Raw genomic sequence first — 21,139 nt, 5'->3', positions numbered from 1 at the left:
CACGTCGGGCCGTGTAAGAGTAAGTTACTCTGATTAGTATAACGCTTGAAAAAATGAATAAAAAAAACCTAACATATTGTTAAACTTTTTTCCTTCTTGCAGCATGACTACGATATGAGAGTGGATGACTTCCTTAGACGTACTCAAGCTGTGGTCAGTGGTAGAAGAAGCCGCCCTAGAGAGAGGGAGAGAGAACGTGAAAGAGAACGACCGAGAGACAACAGGCGTGATAGAGGTCGTGACCGTGACCGGGATCGGGACAGGGAAAGATTACGTGACCGAGATAGAGGAGATCGAGGCAGATATAGAAGATAAATCATTGGCCAACGTTGGTTATGTGCACATGGATGTTTGCTTTAGATTCTACTCGTCCTTCATGTGTTTACAAAGAAGCAAAATTTCTTTAATGCAGTTTATAAAAAAAAAAAAAAAGTTAAAACATGCTTTTTATGTTTTGATCCTTGTGTGCACATACTGTAATAACTGGAGACCTGTTGAGTTGGCTGAGAGTGCACTTTTGATATGTTATAGATGAGCCTATAACACTTTATAGTTCTAAACATATGGAAGTGGAAGAGTAAATTACCTTCTGAAATCTTATTTGAACCTTGAGGGCTGCTCCATAGGCAGTAAAATGTGCACAAAATTGGGCACCTGTACTCTAGGCCAAGATTAAAGAACTGCCATTTGTGGGTTTATTTTCTTTTTCCTTTCTCCCTCCTCTACATGTAGCTGCAGTTTATTCTGTGAAAAAAAATAATGCTGCTATTGAGTATGCAAGTTTTTGAAGGTTAGAATCTCTGTATGAACATGTTGTAAATGACTCGCTTGTTTCCCACTCCATCCAACTTGGCAATGATGAAAGCAATATTTTTGAACATTAGTGTTTAAAATGTAGTTTCTTCGCGTTTTCAGGAGCGCTCCATCTTACGTCTGAATTTCAGAGACTCAACAGGGAGTGAACATATCCTTGTGTGCTACCTAGTATGACTATGTTAGCTTATTATTTTGTATTAAGTTGATTACTTGTAATTTAATTTGTTACTGCAGTGGTTTCTTAAGCCATTTGATAGCAGATATTCAGCTAACGTTCTCTGCTGCAATGTATCTTTTTGTGTAGTCTTATACCATAATTCTGTGCCATTTTTATAATAAAACCACTGTGGAAATATTATATTAATGTATTAATCTCTCTAACTGTAAGCAATGCAGTTTCCAACACGGACTGCTCCAAACAGACTTATTGAATAATGTTACAAAAGGTAAATCTATAAAGAGATGTCGCTTGTAATTGTTCATAGTTCAAATCGAATTCTTCAGGTTCAGTACGTTGCGTTTATAAGAATCTCTTCTAAAGTGATTCATCTTTGTGCCCTCTGTGGATGCTGCCCCAGTGCCCCCCGCGGATGCTGCCACACACGCCCCAAGTACATAGCTCCATTAGGGCTCCCTCTATGAGTCGAATCCCCAGCCAGAGCGTTGCCGACACTTTGGCTGGGGATTCCTCTACATTTGTGCCCCTGACGTCACTATCCATACACAGTGATGTCGGGATCCTCCTGGACCGGAATGTGATATCAGGGGCAACCCCAGAGCCGGAGTCCCGGAGCAGAGCACTAGTATCTGAACTCTGGGGAAGCCATTAACATCAGTGTCCATATATGGACAGTGATGTCAAGGGCTTGCCGAAGAGCTGGAGTCCCGGAGCAGAGCCGCTTCCAGCACTCTGCCTGGGATTCCAGCTCTTCTCCTGACATCACTGTCCATATATGGACATGGATGTCAGGGGCAAACCCAGAGCTGGAGTCCCGGGCAGAGCGCTAGTAGGCTCTTCCTGGGACTCCAGCTGTGATCCTGACATCACTGGGACTCCTGCTCTGGGGAAGCCCCTGACATCACTGTCGATTTATGGACAGTAATGTCAGAGGCTTCCCCAGAGCAAAGACTATACTAGCGCTCTGCCCGGGACTCCAGCTCTGGGGAAGCCCCAGACATAGCTCTCCGTGTGTAGACAGCGATGTCAGAAGATTCCAGAGTCCCGGAGCAGAGCCTATACTAGCGCTCTGCCCAGGACTCCGCTTTGGGGAGGCCCCAGACATTGTGTGTCCAAACATGGACACCGATGTCAGTGAATTGCAGAGCCGATACTAGCGCTCTGCCCGGGATTCTGATCTGGAGAATACCCTGACACACTGGAATTCACGGACATCGCTGTCCATATATGGACGGTGTGTCAGGGTCTTCTCCAGAGCGGAGTCCCGGGCAGAGCGCTAGTATCGGCTCTGCTCCAGGACTCTGTGGAATTCCCGGACATCGCTGTCCATATATGGACAGAGTCCCGGAGCAGAGACTATACTAGCGCTCTGCACGGGACTCCGGCTCTGGGGAAGCCCCAGACATCGCTGTTCATATGTGGACAGTGATGTCAAGGAATTCCAGAGTCCCGGAGCAGTGTCTGGACTAGCGCCTCTGTGTCCCACGGGCCGCAGATGACAGCCTCAGGGGCCGCGTGCTTGAGACCCCTGGTGTAAAACCAGACATCGCCCATGGTAAGGTGTAGAAAGAATATTTTTAAACCCCTTAATGACCGCTTATACGTGTTTTCACGGCGGCCGTTAAGTGTACTTATGCCAGAGCGCCGCCTATTCACGCCGGCGCTTTGGCATAAGATAGCGCCCCCGGGAGGTGCTTAAACTACATGTACTCCGCTACGGAGGTAGCTGAGGCCTAGGAGCACAGGCCAAGGACCGTTTTGTCCGGTCCCTTGTCACGTGATCGCCATTATTCACCGAATAATGGCGATCACTGTAAAAATAGCGGAGGTTAGTGCTCTCTCTTCTCTCACAGGATATACTCCCTGATAATCAAAATGGCGCATGCATGCACCGTTGTCATATTGCCAATGCTGCCTGTGGCAGCATATGGCATTTAGTAACAGGCAGGGACCAATCTGAGTGGTCCCCGCTGACAGTCACTGTGATATTTTTATCACAGTGATCTATGTTAGATTTATAAAATACAGCCAGGACGTGGGCTGTCTCTTCCTCTCCCCTCACTGTAGTTGATCTGTGAGAGGAGAGAGAGAGAGAGACACTATAACTGAATCCTGAGCTGTATAAAGTGAAGTGAAGAAAAAATTACACAAACTTCAAGTCTGTGCCCCCTGATCACCCCGTTTGTGCCCTCTTGTCCCCTGTGTGAGCACAGGTGATCAGTAAGCGTCAGGTTATTATTACCTGTTAGCCAGTTTTACATAGTTTTTCTGCGCTGCTTTTAGGAATCTAGCTAGTGATAGGCAGGGTATGTTTTTTTTTTTTTTTTATTTTTTTTTTTCTTGTTTGAGAAAAAAAAAAATACAAAGAAAAGTGTGTATGTATGTGTGTGTGTATATGTATGTATATATGTGTATATATATATAGATATAGAAAAACCTTAAAAAGAGGTTAGTAGCATAACATTACATTTCTACCTAAATAATGGCTCAGAGAATGTTTACTACGGAGCGAGCGTACACCTTGCTATGCTCCGGCAGTTCAGGTAGTGACACCGGCTCTGCTTCAGAGGTAGAACTTTTTTCAGACCCTGACGACTCAAGTTCTACCTCTGGACCCCATAGCCCATGGTGGTGGAAACAGTTGTCGCTGTCGTATCCCCAGGTGCAGGGCCTCCCATGTTCTGGGATCCTGCAGTTTCATCTTCCCCTCCAGGTCCTGCAACTGTCAGCAACCCCAGGAATAAAAGTGGATGTTGCTAATTATGCCTCTTTGGACTTCTTCCACATATTTGTCAGTGACCAAGTCCTGGAGTTATCAGTAGCAAAGCACCTATTAGTTTAGTTAGGAGATAGAGAATTGATAAACTCTTTACATTTAATAATGATAATAAAAAGAATATTCATTCCACACCCTTTAAAGAGGCCTCTGTTTCAGATCCTTTCAAAGCTGTTCAAGAAGGTCACCTAAATTTCAGAATAATTTTCCAACCCTCCTTTCAAGAAGAAGTCCCCCTTTTGTGAAAATCTCTAACTTGTGATTCAAAGATACAGAATTTTCCAGTAGGAGGAGGACTTAAAGAATTTGCTCATCATTTATGGGTAAAAAGTTCCTCAGCTGCTTGGGTGTGTCCACCATCCAGTAGGGCTATTCGCCGGAGCTAAACACCATTCCACAGAACCGTTTGTTCATAAAGAGAGGAGAAAAAAACTATAATGCTCTTATTTAATGCTTTATAAGAAAAGGAGCATTAGCAGAAGTTCTGTATCATCGAGGTCAAGGGGTTTACTCACGTGTTTTTGCCGTTCTAAAAAAGGGAAACAAATGGCTCTCGGTGATAGACTTAATGTACATGAGCAAATTCCTTGTTAAAAGAAAATTCTAAATGGAATCCATACAATCCGTAATAAATATTATTCAAGAAGGAGATTTTCTGGCCACTATTGACAGGCAAGATGCATACCTACACATTCCATTACTAAAGGAACACAGGCGATTTTTTTATGGGTGGCTATTATTCTTTATCATCAAGTAATACACCTTCAATTCACCTGCCTACCCTTTGGGATAACAGTCCCTCGGGTATTTACAAAGATAGCAGTGGTCCTATCTGAAGCCCAGTGTACTAGAGGGATCTTCAGATGTCCTTACCTAGACTATTGGCTGGTGAGTGCTCTATCACAAGACCTCCTAATGCAACACCAAAAAATTACTCTAGAGATACTCGGCTTTACGGCGAACCGCGAACCCTGAAAAAGTGTCAAAAATGTCTGAAAATACAGAGCTGTATTCAAGGGAAAACCACCTGATTTTCAGGGGTTTTTTAAGCAAACTTATGTTTTTCGCTGCTCTTTTTGGAGCTGTTTTTCTATAGAGTCAATGAAAAACTGCTCCAAAAACGTCCCAAGAAGTGACATACACTTCTTTTTCGCAGGCGTCTTTTTACGTGCCGTTTTTGGAAACTGGGGTGTAAAAAAAAAAACCCCCATTGGAACAGAACGCTGTATTTCCCATTGAAATCAATGGGCAAAAGTTTGGAGGCGTTCTGCTTCCGATTTTTTGCGACGTTTAGGGCCCAAAAACACTGCTTGTGCACATACCCTGACACCTTGTCCGGCGACCAAATTCTGTCTATCTGTCAAGGTGTTCATCATTTGAGGACGTTGGAACATTGCTCCATCCGTCAGGCCATGAGAGCGTTAGGTTTTCTAATGTCTGCCATTGAGGTGGTACCCTGGCCAAATCACACATTCGAATATTACAGAAGAGTTCTAAAGATCTAGGGGAAAAAAAAAAATCTGTCACTCGACACTCATGCCAATATCTTCAGCTGCGAGGTTCTACAGTGGTGGCTGGTACCCTGCCATTTCAAGCAAGGCAGGTCTCGGAGGCCAGAACGTCAAATTCTCCTTACTACGGATGCTTCAGGCTGGGGTGTACTTGTGGGAACTTGTCCAAGAAGGACAGTCATCTGTCATCCAACATGAAAGAAGTCAGGGCTATCAAATTATTTCATTTCCAGAATCTCCCATCACAAAATCCAAAATCAGTCGCTGTTTTCTATATAAACAGGCAGGGAGGCACCAAGGGCAATTTTCTGAAGAAAGTGCAGTCACATCATGCACTGAGCAGAGTGCAGCCTGAACTCCATTTCTGCGGTCCACACTCGAACTATGAGCCTGAAGGCAGATTGGTTGAGCAGGAACCTGATTCACCCTGGAGAATGGAGCTTGAATCCAGAGGGCTTCCTTCAAATTACCAAGAAAATTGGCAGGCCAACTCTAGATGTCATGGCAACAGCAGAGAATTCCAAGCTCAAAAAATTCTGCTCCCTTAACAGGGCAGATCACCCGTATGCCATAGACCGTCTTTCTCTGAGCAGGGAAACATTTCATCATTTAGGTTTTACATCCCCCCCCCCCCCCCCCATATTCCTCGAGTATTCAGGAAAATAAGGGACGAGAAAGTGAAGGCCATAGCGATCCTCCCTCGTTGGCCCAGAAGGGCGTGGTTTCCTCTCGAGATGTCTCTCGAACGACAACTACTGGAGGCTTCTATTACGCCTAGATGTTCTCCTACAGGTTCTCCTACAGAAAGGTTTTTGTCATCCCACAATAGACCGATTACGTCTAATGGCATGGAAACTAAACTGCAGTCTTTAAAAAAAATAAAGGCTTCTCGGATGAAGTTATCAACACTATACTGGCTTCCAGAAAACCAAGCAAAAAGAATGGATATGGCTTATCTTCTCTACATGGTGTCAAGAGAATAGCAGGCTACCAGATGCAGTCACCACGGTGTTAGGCCGGGTTCACACGAGCATGTTCGGTCCGTAAACTTTTACGGACTGTATGTCGGCCGCATTTCCCGGACCCAACACACTGCAGGGTGCCGGGCTCCTAGCATCACAGTTGTCTATGAAGCTAGGAGTCACTGCCTCGTTGTGGAAAACTATCCCGTACTGTAATCATGTTTTCAGTATGGGACAGTAGTTCCGCAGAGAGTCAGGGACTCCTAGCATCATACATAACTGATGCTAGGAACCCGGCTCCCGGCATTGTGTTCGGTCTGGGAAATGCGGCCTTCAAAAAAGTCCTAACTTGTTTATTTTTTCGTTGACACAGTCATATGAGGGCTTAATTTAATTTTTACAGGACAAATTGTACTTTCTGATGGCACTATTTAATATTATGTGTCATGTACTGGGAAGCTGGAAAAATATTCAGAATGGAATTGGAAAAAAATAGCAATTCCGCCATATTCTTATGGGTTTTATTTTTACAGTGTTCACTGTGCGGTGAAAATGACACATTACCTTTATTCTGCGGGTCAGTTTGATCATGGTGATACCAAATTTATATAGTTTTTGTTATGTTTATCACCTTTTAAGAAAAAAACTGAAACATCCCCGTAATTTCAGCCGTTACGGACGCCCTCGTGTGAACATACCCTTATTCTTTAGAAGTCTTGGAATCATCCTTAACCCCTTCCCGACATTTGACGTATCCATGACTGTGTCGGCTGTGTGATACAGCCGACACTTCAGAGTAACTAGCGGCATCGCGCTCGAGCGCGATCCCACTAGTTTAACTTGTTAAATGCCGCGGTCAATACTGACCGCAGCATTTAAATCGTCAGAAAGAGGGGGGCGACTCCCTCTAACAGCTCATCGCGCCCCCCGCAACGCAATCACGGGGGGGGGGCGATGGTTGCTTAATGAACGCCCCCAGATCGGCCATCTTTGTACACCTATTAAGCCTTGCCTCCGGCAGGGCTTATTAGGTGCCTGTCAGAATTACGATATACTGCAATACATTAGTGTTGCAGTATATCATGCAAGCGATCTAACGATCGCTGGTTGAAGTCCCCTAGGGGGACTAATAAAAAAAGTTAAAATAAGTTAAATAAAGTTTTTTTTGGTGTAAAAAAAAAATATATATATATAAAAAAGTTCAAAAAAAACCTTTTCCCATTTTCCCCCTAGAGCATAGTAAAAATAAATAAATAAACATAATTGGTATTGCCGTCGTAAAATGATCAGGAAGTGGAAACTGTATTACCTAAAATTTTCATTTCCTGGAGTCCATAGGCAGCATAAATTACCCACCCTATTACATTTTTTCACTTCTACATACATTACGTTTTTCCTGTGTGTTTGAACTGTATTTAAGACTACCTTTGGGATAACCTAATTGTTTGATTAATTACTGGTGATAAATATGTCTTTTCAATCAGGTCAGATGAAGTATCTACCTTTAAGTGTTCTGCCTACAAACTCCAGGAAATAAAAATTTCAGGTAATACATTTTCCACATAGTAATGATATACATGACCTAGGAGGAGCTGCAGTGTGAGGAACCTCCCCACGTGTGTCGTTGCCACCTAGCGCAACTTCTTTAGGGGTGGAACTATAGACTCGATGTATCTCCTATTTATATCGGTAACCGAGGCAATAAGTAATTAATACAAATAAAAACATACATTTAAGTAATTAGCTGATTACCTCCTAGTAGGCACCATAATGATTGGTTCAACGCATGCGAACAAACCCACCCCTACATGAAGTGCAGGCGCCATATTAAGAGACGGCGCATGCGCAAAAGACGAGCCAGTTGCCCTAGTAACTATGCTTAAAGGGAATGTGTCGCTAGAATTGTTTTTTGTTTTTTTTTAGTTAAACAATTATACAATAAATGATTAAACATTGTTCTAATTTTTTTAATTTTTTCATTAGTCAGGAAATATTATAAATTAGATTCTAATTTATAACATATCCCTGTGCTGGTCACTAGAGGGAGCAATTCCCAAAATTGCAGCATTGGCATGTGGTAAAGCAACCACATTGCTTTATGCTGCAAAATTTGAGAAAACACACTCGCTCTAGCATTCTCAAACAATCCCCCCTCCTTTATCCTGGCTAGTGCCAGGAGAAAGGAGGGGATTGAATGTTCAAACCTCCTACACTATGTCGCCATTTTTTGAGCGAACACACAGTGTAGTAGGCTTACATACAGTAGTAAACACACAGTAAAACACGAACAAACACAACTTACCTGCTCCTGCTGCCGTCGCTCCCTCCCGTCCGTCCACTCCGTCTGCTCCCTCCGCTCCTAGTGCTTGCTACAGAACACATGTCGGGAAGCCGCGACCGGAAGTAGTAATCTTACTGTCCGGCCATGGCTTCCGGTCCACAAGAAAATGGCGCCGGATGTCGCTCGGCCGAAGACCTTCCATTTGGACTGTGTGGGTGCAGTGAATGGAACGGCTCCTGTTCGCATTCTCTATGGGGCTGTATGTGCCGTATTCCATGTCTGTATGTGTCGTTAATCGACACATAAAGAGATGAAAAAAAAAATGGCAGCCCCCATAGAGAAGAAAAAGTTAGAAAATAAAAAAAGTAAAACACAAACACACAAATAAATCAATTTTTTTTAAATAAAACACTAAAAGCAAATTGATATAAAAAAAAAAATTTCCGCGACACCCTTCCTTTAAAACAGCTGGTAATATACATGCGTACTGACATAAATGGAACAATTTAAACAGCGGAAATCAAACAGGGCAGCCGGTACCAAAGGTAAACACGTGCTATGTATCACAGGGTTGTAATTTTATGTGCCTCTTGTTCCATAAACATATCCAAGAATAAATATTGAAACTATCAGTAAGACAATAAGTCTGGCATAATAGTTATGGTAGCAGCTGAGACATAGAACTTGTCTCAAATAGTCCAATGCTCTTAGTTTACCAATAATTATAGCAGACAGCAAAAGTAAGTCACAAAAATATACCACAAAGTTATATGCTAGAAGTGGGCAACCAAATGCCAAGGCTCCACCTCAAAAGCCATTTTTATGAGCAAGTACATGGATTAGAAGTACGTCCGTTCTGCTTTCAAACTGCAGTATTGGCAAAAATGAAATATGGCAATCCCACCCGAGTCTCAGGTCAGGAAATGACCCGAGACTTGAGTGGAACACCACACTATTGAATGAAACCGAGACATGCGTCTGGCACAAGGGTTAGGCCGGGTTCACACGAGCACATTAACGTCCGTAATGGACGGACGAACTCAGTGCAGGGAGCCGGGCTCCTAGCATCATAGTTATGTACGATGCTAGGAGTCCCTGCCTCTCTGCAGGACAACTGTCCCGTACTGTAATCATGTTTTCAGTACGGGACAGTTGTCCTGCAGAGAGGCAGGGACTCCTAGCATCGTACATAACTATGATGCTAGGAGCCCTGCTCCCTGCACTGTGTTCGGTCCGGGACTTCCGCCCAAAATACGTCCGTCCATTACGGACGTTAATGTGCTCGTGTGAACCCAGCCTTAAGGTAACAACCAAATATAAAACATATTCCTAATGGCTCAATGCTATTGGTTGGTCAAAAAGGTAAACTTTTGTAGAAACCGTCGTTTTTAGCAGACCGCATAAGTAGACAGCAACAATAGATGCAAGAACTGGACAACCAGACACCAAGAATCCATCCCAAAGAAAAAACACACAACATGAATTGGTGCAGAAGTATATACAGGAGGTAATCAACCAGGTACTAGGACTCCACCCCAAAGCTAATTTTTATGTGCAGATAACCACTCAAGATATATCGTTAGCTAGAATCAGTTATGGTAACCTACATAGAAAACCATTCTAACGATACATGTTAAACACAGGATTGGACGTTTTTATATTCATACCATATGTGGAAGTGTCACGTTGGGTACGTGGACCCACTGGGCCGTACCGCCTTAATGGTATAGCAGATGGCCAACAGGACACAGGTCACAGTCTATAGTTCGTATAGGTGTACATGTGGTACCTCAGACAGTAGCAAGACAGACTCGGCTGCGACTAGGCAGCAGGCAGACACCAGGCGTGTTGTAGTAGGACAGGCGTGGTACTCAGGGCAGCATGACTCCAACTCAATATGACACTTGGACCAGGATAGCACGGGATACAGGTAGCAGAAACTAGACCAGGATAGCACGGGATACAGGCAGCAGGAACTGGACCAGGATAGCACGGGATACAGGTAGCAGGAACGGCAAAAACTGGGAACTGGAAAACACTTAAGAGACCATTTGCAAAGACAGACTAGGGAAATTACAACAAAGCTCAGGCAATGCAGGGAGTGGCAGAGCCCTTCTTATAGTCCAGGGTGATCTGGGAGCAATCAACTCAATCTCACACATGTGTGCGCTCAGTCACTAGATTATAAATGCCCTATCTCCTACATAATCTGATCGGCACTGTAATCTAGATAATTAAGGTGGTTTTTATTTTGAAAAATGATAATTTTTTACCAAGTTATAAACTATTTTAGATTTATGCTAATTTGTTTCTTAATAGACAACTGCGCGTGTTTTTACTTTTTACCAACTGAGCGTTGTAAAGAGAAGTGTATGACGCTGACCAATCAGTGACCAATCAGCGTCATACACTTCTCATTGTTCCAGCCCAGCTTCTTTCACTGCACAATTACACTGGAACAATGGGCTGGAACAATGAGAAGTGTATGACGCTGATTGGACGGACGTTACAGGAAGAAATGTACTGTATATGTGAATATGAGGGCAACGCCTACTCCTGTATTGACTTAAATATAGATATCTCTTGCCACTTGGGGCAGAGACTCTATTTGTACAACAATACTGTGGGTCTAATTGTCTCTCTCAGCCAGCAAAAAAACTCTCTAACCCCCAGGCAGTATGATTTTGTAATGGTGGGGGGGTAGGGAAACGGACAAGTGATCCCTAATCTACCCGCCACTCTGTCCCTGCCTACTTGCAGCGACCCGCCCTAGGCGACGGGGTACAACTGGGCGGCGGTCCCTGCGCTCAGTAAGTGCATGACAAACACGACAAACAAACAAGGGAATACAAGCAAGGGAAATGGGCAGTTGCTCGCGGAAACACCGTGAGCAACAGAGTAGTGAACGAGCCGAGTCAAGCCAGGAGAGTGCGAGGTACAAAGCGAAAAGCAGAAGAGTAGTCGGTAAGCCGGGGTCTGTATGGAGCAGGATCAAAAAGAAGCAGGAGCTGTAGCTGCGCCAGGAAACCTCAAGGAAAGAATTCACAAGCACAGGTGGACAGGAAGAGCAGGCTTAAATAGACCGAGGGCGGGAGCTAGCTGAGTCTGGCCAGGTTGCGATAGGCTCTCCCACTCCTAAGCCTGCCAGCCTGAGTGGAGGAAGCTGGTGTCTGTCTCAGGGATGTACACTCAGGTGTTGACTGATTAATTCTGGGAATTAACCCCGAAGCAGTGCCTGGCAGATCCTTTACAGTACCCCCCCTTTTATGAGGGGCCACCGGACCCTTTCTAAGTGGACCTGGCTTACTGGGGAAACGCAGGTGGAACCTCCTGACCAATGCCCCAGCGTGAACATCCCGGGCGGGTACCCAAGTCCTCTCCTCGGGCCCGTATCCTCTCCAATGGACCAGGTACTGGAGGGAGCCTTGGACCATCTTGCTGTCCACGATCCTGGCCACCTCAAATTCCACCCCCTCAGGGGTGAGGACGGGAACAGGAGGTTTCCTCGAGGGGGCCAAGGACGGGGAGCAGCGTTTCAGGAGGGAGGCATGAAACACGTTGTGTATACGAAAAGACGGGGGTAACTCCAGCCGGAAAGAGACAGGACTGAGGACCTCAATGACCTTATACGGCCCAATAAACCGGGGAGCAAACTTTTTGGACGGAACCTTGAGACGCAAGTTCCTGGATGACAACCACACCAGATCCCCGACCACAAACAGGGGGTTAGCAGAACGTCTTCTATCGGCCTGAGCCTTCTGTATGCTCTGGGACGCCTCTAGGTTCTTCTGAACCTGGGCCCAGACTGTGCACAGATCCCGATGAACGACCTCCACCTCGGGATTGTTGGAACAACCAGGTGAAACGGAGGAGAACCGTGGATTAAACCCAAAATTACAGAAAAAGGGAGAGACCCCTGACGAGTTACTGACCCGGTTATTAAGGGAAAATTCGGCGAGGGGAATGAAAGAAACCCAATCAAATTGACAGTCAGAGACAAAACATCTTAAGTATTGTTCTAGAGACTGATTAGTCCTCTCCGTTTGGCCATTGGTTTCAGGATGGAAAGCAGAGGAGAAGGACAGATCAATCCCCAACTTATTACAGAAGGCTCTCCAAAACAATGAAACAAATTGTACCCCCCTGTCAGAAACAATATTGACGGGGACCCCATGGAGACGCAGGATGTGTTTGATAAACAAGGTAGCCAACGTCTTGGCGTTGGGTAGTTTCTTGAGGGGCACAAAGTGGCACATTTTACTGAAGCGGTCTACCACCACCCACACCACCGACTTGCCTTGGGATGGAGGCAAATCGGTGATGAAATCCATGGAGATATGTGTCCAAGGTCTCTGGGGAATGGGCAACGAACGCAGTAAGCCCGCTGGTCGGGACCTGGGAGTCTTGGACCTGGCACAAACCTCACAGGCGGCGACGTAGGCCTTAACGTCTTTAGGCAAACCAGGCCACCAATAATTTCTGGTAATGAGGTGTTTGGTACCCAGGATGCCTGAATGGCCAGATAGTGCGGAGTCGTGATTTTCCCTAAGTACCCTTAGCCGGAATTGCAGGGGAACAAACAGCTTGTTCTCAGGAAGGTTCCCAGGAGCTGAACCTTGATCAGCAGCAATTTCAGAGACTAAATCGGACTCGATAGAGGAAATGACTATACCTGGAGGCAAAATACAAACAGGATCTTCCTCCGAAGGAGGGCTGGCCATGAAGCTACGCGACAGTGCATCTGCCTTAATATTTTTAGACCCGGCCCTATAGGTAACCAAAAAATTGAATCTGGTAAAAAACAACGCCCATCGAGCTTGTCTCGGGTTTAGCCTCCGGGCAGATTCTAGGAAAACCAGATTCTTGTGGTCGGTAAGGACCGTTACCTGGTGCCTAGCCCCCTCCAGGAAGTGGCGCCACTCTTCAAATGCCCATTTAATGGCTAAAAGTTCGCGGTTGCCAATATCATAGTTACACTCCGTGGGCGAAAACTTCCTAGAAAAGTAAGCACAGGGGCGGAGATGGGTGAGGGAGCTGGTACCCTGGGACAAGACGGCCCCCACTCCCACCTCGGACGCGTCAACCTCCACAATAAATGGCTCCCTTTGGTTGGGCTGAACCAGCACGGGTGCCGAGATAAAGCACTTCTTGAGGGTCTCAAAAGCCTGGACGGCCTCAGGGGGCCAATGGAGGACATCAGCACCCTTGCGAGTGAGGTCCGTAAGAGGCTTAGCGACGACCGAGAAGTTAGCAATAAATCTCCTGTAATAGTTAGCGAACCCCAAAAAACACTGTAGCGCTTTCAGGGAGGCAGGTTGGACCCATTCAGCCACAGCCTGAACCTTGGCAGGGTCCATGCGGAATTCATGAGGAGTGAGGATTTGACCTAAAAATGGTATCTCCTGTACCCCAAATACACATTTTTCGATTTTGGCAAACAGTTTGTTTTCTCGAAGGACCTGGAGCACTTTCCTGACATGCTCTATGTGGGAGGACCAGTCCCTGGAAAACACCAATATGTCATCAAGGTACACTACAAGAAATATCCCCAGGTAATTTCTCAAAATCTCATTTATGAAGTTCTGGAAGACCGCAGGGGCATTGCACAACCCAAAGGGCATGACGAGGTATTCGAAATGGCCTTCGGGCGTGTTAAACGCAGTCTTCCACTCATCCCCCTCTTTGATGCGAATAAGGTTATACGCCCCCCGTAGATCCAATTTAGAGAACCATTGGGCCCCCTGAACCTGATTAAAGAGATCAGGAATCAAAGGAAGGGGATACTGGTTCCTTACCGTGACCTTATTCAGGCCACGGTAGTCAATGCATGGCCTAAGACCCCCATCCTTCTTCCCTACGAAGAAGAAGCCAGCACCTACCGGAGAAGAAGAGGGACGAATGTAACCCTTGGCCAGGGATTCCTGGATATACTCCCTCATGGCTTCACGTTCGGGACAAGAAAGGTTAAATATCCTACCCTTAGGAAGCTTAGCTCCTGGTACCAATTCGATAGCGCAATCGTATTCTCTATGAGGCGGTAATACTTCGGAGGCCTCTTTAGAGAAAACATCAGCGAAGTCCTGAACAAACTCGGGTAGCGTATTCACCTCCTTAGGGGGAGAAATAGAATTAACAGAAAAACATGACGTACAACATTCATTACCCCATTTGGTTAGCTCCCCAGTATTCCAGTCAAACGTAGGATTATGCAACTGCAACCAGGGAAGACCTAGAACCAAATCGTACGATAATCCCTGCATCAATAGTACAGAGCATTGCTCCAAATGCATGGAGCCAACAAGGAGTTCAAAAACAGGGGTATGCTGTGTAAAATAACCATTAGCAAGAGGAGTGGAGTCGATACCCACTACCGGAACAGGTTTAGGCAAATCAATCAGAGGCATAGCGAGAGACATAGCAAATTCCACAGACATGATATTAGTAGAGGACCCTGAATCCACGAAGGCACTGCCGGTAGCAGACCTACCACCAAAAGAGACCTGAAAGGGAAGCAATATCTTAGTACGTTTCATATTTACGGGAAATACCTGTGCGCCCAAGTGACCTCCCCGATGATCACTTAGACGCGGGAGCTCTCTGACAGCATTCTTACGCTTGGGACAGTTGTTTACTTGATGCTTGACATCCCCACAGTAGAAGCAGAGACCATTCTTCCTGCGGAATTCTCTACGTTGTTGAGGGGACACGGAGGCCCCGAGTTGCATAGGTATTTCTGAGTCTTTAGGGGAGAAACGAAGCAACGGGACTTCGGGAGGCATCATGGGGGAGTCGGAGGAAAAAACACATAAACGTTCACGTTGTCGTTCCCTGAGACGTCGGTCAAGTCGTACCACTAAAGCCATAACCTGGTCTAAGGAGTCAGAAGAGGGATAACTAACTAGCAGGTCTTTCAGGGCATTCGACAGACCCAACCTAAACTGGCACCTTAAGGCAGGGTCATTCCACCGAGAAGCTACGCACCACTTCCTAAAGTCAGAGCAATACTCCTCAACAGGTCTCTTACCCTGACGTAAGGTCACCAGCTGACTCTCGGCAAAGGCAGTTCTGTCAGTCTCGTCATAAATAAGTCCGAGGGCAGAAAAGAAACAATCAACGGAGGAAAGTTCAGGGGCGCCAGGAGCCAAGGAGAAGGCCCACTCTTGGGGCCCTTCCTGGAGCCGGGACATAATTATACCCACCCGCTGGCTCTCAGAACCTGAGGAGTGAGGCTTTAAGCGAAAGTAAAGCCTACAACTCTCCCGAAAGGAGAGAAAAGCCCTCCGGTCACCTGAGAACCGGTCGGGCAACTTGAGGTGGGGTTCAAGGGGTGCGGTGAGGGGAACTACCAAGGTAGCATCAGGCTGGTTGACCCTCTGAGCCAGGGCCTGGACCTGTAGGGAGAGACCCTGCATTTGCTGAGCCAGGGTTTTACGGGGTTCCATAATGGTGTCAGGGACCAGGGTAGACTAGGTATAAGGCTTGTGAATTTGTAATGGTGGGGGGGTAGGGAAACGGACAAGTGATCCCTAATCTACCCGCCACTCTGTCCCTGCCTACTTGCAGCGACCCGCCCTAGGCGACGGGGTACAACTGGGCGGCGGTCCCTGCGCTCAGTAAGTGCATGACAAACACGACAAACAAACAAGGGAATACAAGCAAGGGAAATGGGCAGTTGCTCGCGGAAACACCGTGAGCAACAGAGTAGTGAACGAGCCGAGTCAAGCCAGGAGAGTGCGAGGTACAAAGCGAAAAGCAGAAGAGTAGTCGGTAAGCCGGGGTCTGTATGGAGCAGGATCAAAAAGAAGCAGGAGCTGTAGCTGCGCCAGGAAACCTCAAGGAAAGAATTCACAAGCACAGGTGGACAGGAAGAGCAGGCTTAAATAGACCGAGGGCGGGAGCTAGCTGAGTCTGGCCAGGTTGCGATAGGCTCTCCCACTCCTAAGCCTGCCAGCCTGAGTGGAGGAAGCTGGTGTCTGTCTCAGGGATGTACACTCAGGTGTTGACTGATTAATTCTGGGAATTAACCCCGAAGCAGTGCCTGGCAGATCCTTTACAGATTTACTCAATTTGGAACTCATAGATAATTGCAGGTTAAGTCCTGTTTTAAGGGACAAAGTCAATTCTGCAGGGACATTTCCCAGGGGCTCCTAACACAGATCCAAGGAGATAATCGAAGTGGACGACAGCTATGAAAACAATGGGGAACTGCGCACAATACTGGTGAGTAAGAAATTGTATTCTTACTTGGCTTAGACTGTATTAGGATCAGATTGCAAATTGATCCTTGCAGAAGTGACGAGTACCTATCCCCGCCCAACTGATTGTTAGGACTTCTGCGTGTCCAGACTGTGACCCATAGTGAGGCTCCCCTGGCCAGAAGTAAAAGTATATATGTGAGCTGATCTTTGGACACCCAACCCTAATGGGTTATTGATTATTGGTAACACCTTTGTAATTAGAAAATATATTGAATATCCAAGGGCACCTGGGACAGTTAGACAGGTATTAATCATACCTATCCCTGTAACGAAAACTTAAAGTGGGTTAACGCACACTACACCGAGGGACTTGTGATAATTGTATAACCTGCGCTCTGACAGCAGCACTGCGGACAGTTCAGAAACCCCTCACAGGAAAGAGTGCATCCAATAGTATGGACAACATGATATAGACCAGGGGTCTCAAGCACGCGGCCCGCGGGCCGCATGCGGCCCCTGGGGCTGTCATCTGCGGCCCGCGGGACACAGAGCCGCTAGTATCTGCACCGAGACTCTAGAATTCCCTGACATCGCTGTCCACATATGAACAGCGATGTCTGGGGCTTCCCCAGAGCCGGAGTCCCGAGCAGAGCGCTGGTATCGGCTCTGCTCCGGGACTCTGTGGAATTCCCTGACCGCTGTCCATATATGAACAGCGATGTCTGGGGCTTCCCCAGAGCCGGAGTCCCGGGCACAGCGCTAGTACAGGCTCTGCTCCGGGACTCTGCGGAATTCCCTGACATCGCTGCCCATATATGGACAGTGTGTCAGGGTCTTGCCCAGAGCGGAGCAGAGCGCTGGTGTCAGCTCTGCTCCTGGACTCTGTGGAATTCCCTGACATCGCTGTCCACATATGAACAGCGATGTCTGGGGCTTCCCCAGTGCCTGAGTCCCGGGCAGAGCGCTGGTGTCGACTCTGCTCCGGGACTCTGTGGAATTCCCTGACATCGCTGTCCACATATGAACAGCGATGTCTGGGGCTTCCCCAGAGCCGGAGTCCCGGGCAGAGCGCTAGTACAGGCTCTGCTCCGGGACTCTGGGGAAGCCTCTGATATCGCTGTCCATACATCGACAATGATGTCAGGGGCTTCCCCAGAGAAGGAGTGCCAGTGATGTCAGGAGCACAGCTGGAGTCCCAGGAAGAGCCTACTAGCGCTCTGCCTGGGACTCCAGCTCTGGGCAAGCCCCTGACATCACTGGGGCAGCCTCTACAGAGGGCACTGGGGCAGCCTCTACAGAGGGCACTGGGGCAGCCTCTACAGAGGGCACTGGGGCAGCCTCTACAGAGGGCACTGTGGCAGCCTCTACAGAGGGCACTGTGGCGTTATCTACAAGTGGGTGTGTGGCAGTATCTGAAGAGGACACTGGCATTATCTAGGGATGTGTTGCATTATCTACAGAGGGCACTGTGGCAGCTTCTACAGAGGGCACTGTGGTAGCATCTACAGAGGGCACTGTGGCAGCATCTACAGAGGGCACTGTGGCAGCTTCTACAGAGGGTACTGTGGCAGCCTCTACAGAGGGTACTGTGGCAGCCTCTACAGAGGGTATTGTGGCAGCTTCTACAGAGGGCACTGTGGCAGCTTCTACAGAGGGCACTGTGGCAGCTTCTACAGAGGGCACTGTGACAGCCTCTACAGAGGGCACTGGGACAGCCTCTACAGAGGGCACTGGGGCAGCCTCTACAGAGGGCACTGTGGCAGCCTCTACAGAGGGCACTGTGGCAGCCTCTACAGAGGGCACTGTGGCAGCCTCTACAGAGGGCACTGTGGCAGCCTCTACAGAGGGCACTGTGGCGTTATCTACAAGTGGGTGTGTGGCATTATCTACAGAGGGCACTGTGGCATTATCTACAGAGGGCACTGTGGCATTATCTACAGAGGGCACTGTGGCATTATCTACAGAGGGCACTGTGGCAGTATCTACAGAGGGCACTGTGGCAGTATCTACAGAGGGCACTGTGGCATTATCTATAGGTGGGTGTGTGGCAGTATCTACAGAGGGCACGGTGGCATTATCTACAGAGGGCACTGTGGCAATATCTACAGAGGGCACTGTGGCAGTATCTACAGAGGGCACTGTGGCATTATCTACAGAGGACACTGGCATTATCTACAGAGGGCACTGTGGCAGCATCTACAGAGGACACTGTGGCAGCATCTACAGAGGGCACTGTGGCAGCATCTACAGAGGGCACTGTGGCATTATCTACAGAGGGCACTGGGGCAGCATCTACAGAGGGCACTTTGGCACCCTCTACAGAGGGCACTGTGGCAGCCTCTACAGAGGGCACTGTGGCATTATCTACAGAGGGCACTGTGGCATTATCTACAGAGGGCACTGTGGCAGCATCTACAGAGGGCACTGTGGCAGCATCTACAGAGGGCACTGTGGCAGCATCTACAGAGGGCACTGTGGCAGCCTCTACAGAGGGCACTGTGGCGTTATCTACAAGTGGGTGTGTGGCAGTATCTGAAGAGGACACTGGCATTATCTAGGGGTGTGTTGCATTATCTACAGAGGGCACTGTGGCCTTATCTACAGAGGGCACTGCGGCCTTATCTACAGAGGGCACTGCGGCAGCATCCACCGAGGGCACTGCGGCACTATCTAAAAAGGGGCTGCCCAATCTTGACATGTGTGTCTGCCACACACTGCTAACTGAGCCGCCGGACTGCATTTAGCGACACTTAAACTGGAAAGCTGGATTGTTGAAATAAGCACGTGGAGAAATATCTCAAAGTTTAAACCTAGCGGTATTATTATAGTAATGTAGTATTAGTATTATAGTAATGTAGTATTAGTATTATAGTAATGTAGTATTAGTATTATATTAATGTAGTATTGTAGTAATATAGTAATGTAGTATTGTAGTAATATAGTGTTATTGTAGTTCAAATAACTAATTGATTAACAATAATTTTGTATTGTATCAAATTTGAAAGTAATGCGGCCCGTCAACTTCCCATTTTTTCTATATGCGGCCCACTTACCCGGCCGAGTTTGAGACCCCTGATATAGACCATGGTCACCTTCAGAACAAATAACCTTGGCCTCCTCCTTACTCGACCCCTACAAAGACCCAGTAGGATTTTACAGAAAATTCCACATGTTGAGAGAATCTTATTAGGCTACATCTGCTGACCTGGCTAGTTTAATCTCAGCCGCAAGAGGTCTCCTGTTTCTCAAGCAGGTCGAACAGCATAAAACAGGCTATGATACCACCCTTGTTGAAACTGGGAACTCTGGAGATCAGTTCCCAAAAGTTCTCAAGGGCTGGGTGGATAACAAAATCCAAAGTGGGAGTTTTAGGCCGGGTTCCCACGGGATGGATACGCTGCGTAAAAACCACACAGCGTATCTGACCTGGAACCCCCGCAGTACATTCAGTCCAAAAACTGCACCACATTGTGCGTTTTTTCACACGGAATATCCGCTGCGGAAAGCAGCGGCTAAAACCACTCATACTTGCGTAGGTCGTTGTTATGGTGACGCATCCCTCCATCGTAGTCCGGTCTGGCCTCCCTGGATGACGCTGCAGCCCATGTGACCGCTGCAGCGGCGATCACATGGGATGTATAGTCATCCCAGGAGGCCGGCCTCCTGGGAAGACGTTACATCCCATGTGACTACCGCTGCAGCCTATGACACATCACTTCCTTCATGGGCTACGCGCTGCCGACGTCGAAAGTAGGGTCTGGTCATAATAATGTGACTGTGTATATTGTTTAAACTTATAATGTGTTTGATTGCAAAAATAACAGCAGTTACGAAAACCGTACAGGATATTAAAATGTGTGTGTGGTTTAGACCACACACCACCCAAAGAACCGAGGGGAGTGGAAACATTCAGAGCCACCTGTTTACGTGACACTGAATGCTTCCATACCTGATAAGGTTATCTGTCAAGCAGTAGCATGAAACCAAGATGGATGGTATTGCCCTGATTGTGAAACCTGTATTTCCTTGAATCTTCAGGTGTGTACAGTATGTAATGTAGTAAAACCACTTGTTACTGGACATGTATACTGAATACCAGTTGAACAGTGAATGGCATGTGGTGCCCTGATTCAGGGGATCTGATCAGAATATAGTCGTTGATTGTGCATTCTACTGTTACATGACTGAGCAAGTTTATGTTCAAAAGAAGGGAATAGTCGAAGATATTTTTAATATTGCTTAATGCTAAATGTGAACACAAATTGCTGTCATAGGTTCCTTTAATGGAAAATGTGTTCTAAACAGCTGCAAACTATATGTTTTTCTGAGAAGAATGGGTGTACTGTTTTAGTTTCTAAAAGTCTCAAGACATATGATAATTGACTCAAAGACCTTTGTATTCTGCTATTAGTAAACA

The 21,139-nt window shown here is 46.9% G+C and overlaps 1 protein-coding gene across 4 annotated transcripts in view; it reads left to right on the top strand.

Moving 5' to 3' along the window:
- YTHDC1 (YTH N6-methyladenosine RNA binding protein C1) overlaps positions 1-1,174 on the top strand; it is a 76,142-nt gene extending 74,968 nt beyond the window's left edge. For all 4 annotated transcript variants that reach the window (XM_075860823.1, XM_075860831.1, XM_075860816.1 and 1 more), the window contains one exon: positions 103-1,174. In XM_075860823.1, the coding sequence (XP_075716938.1) occupies positions 103-315 (213 nt within the window). In that variant the 3' untranslated portion in view covers positions 316-1,174. The remainder of the gene's footprint in view (positions 1-102) is intronic.
- The last annotated feature ends 19,965 nt before the right edge of the window (positions 1,175-21,139 follow it).

This window comes from Rhinoderma darwinii, chromosome 1, assembly GCF_050947455.1.
Source record: "Rhinoderma darwinii isolate aRhiDar2 chromosome 1, aRhiDar2.hap1, whole genome shotgun sequence".
In the NCBI taxonomy this organism is placed as follows: Eukaryota; Metazoa; Chordata; class Amphibia; order Anura; family Rhinodermatidae; genus Rhinoderma; species Rhinoderma darwinii.
This window is presented reverse-complemented; position numbering and strand designations above follow the sequence as displayed.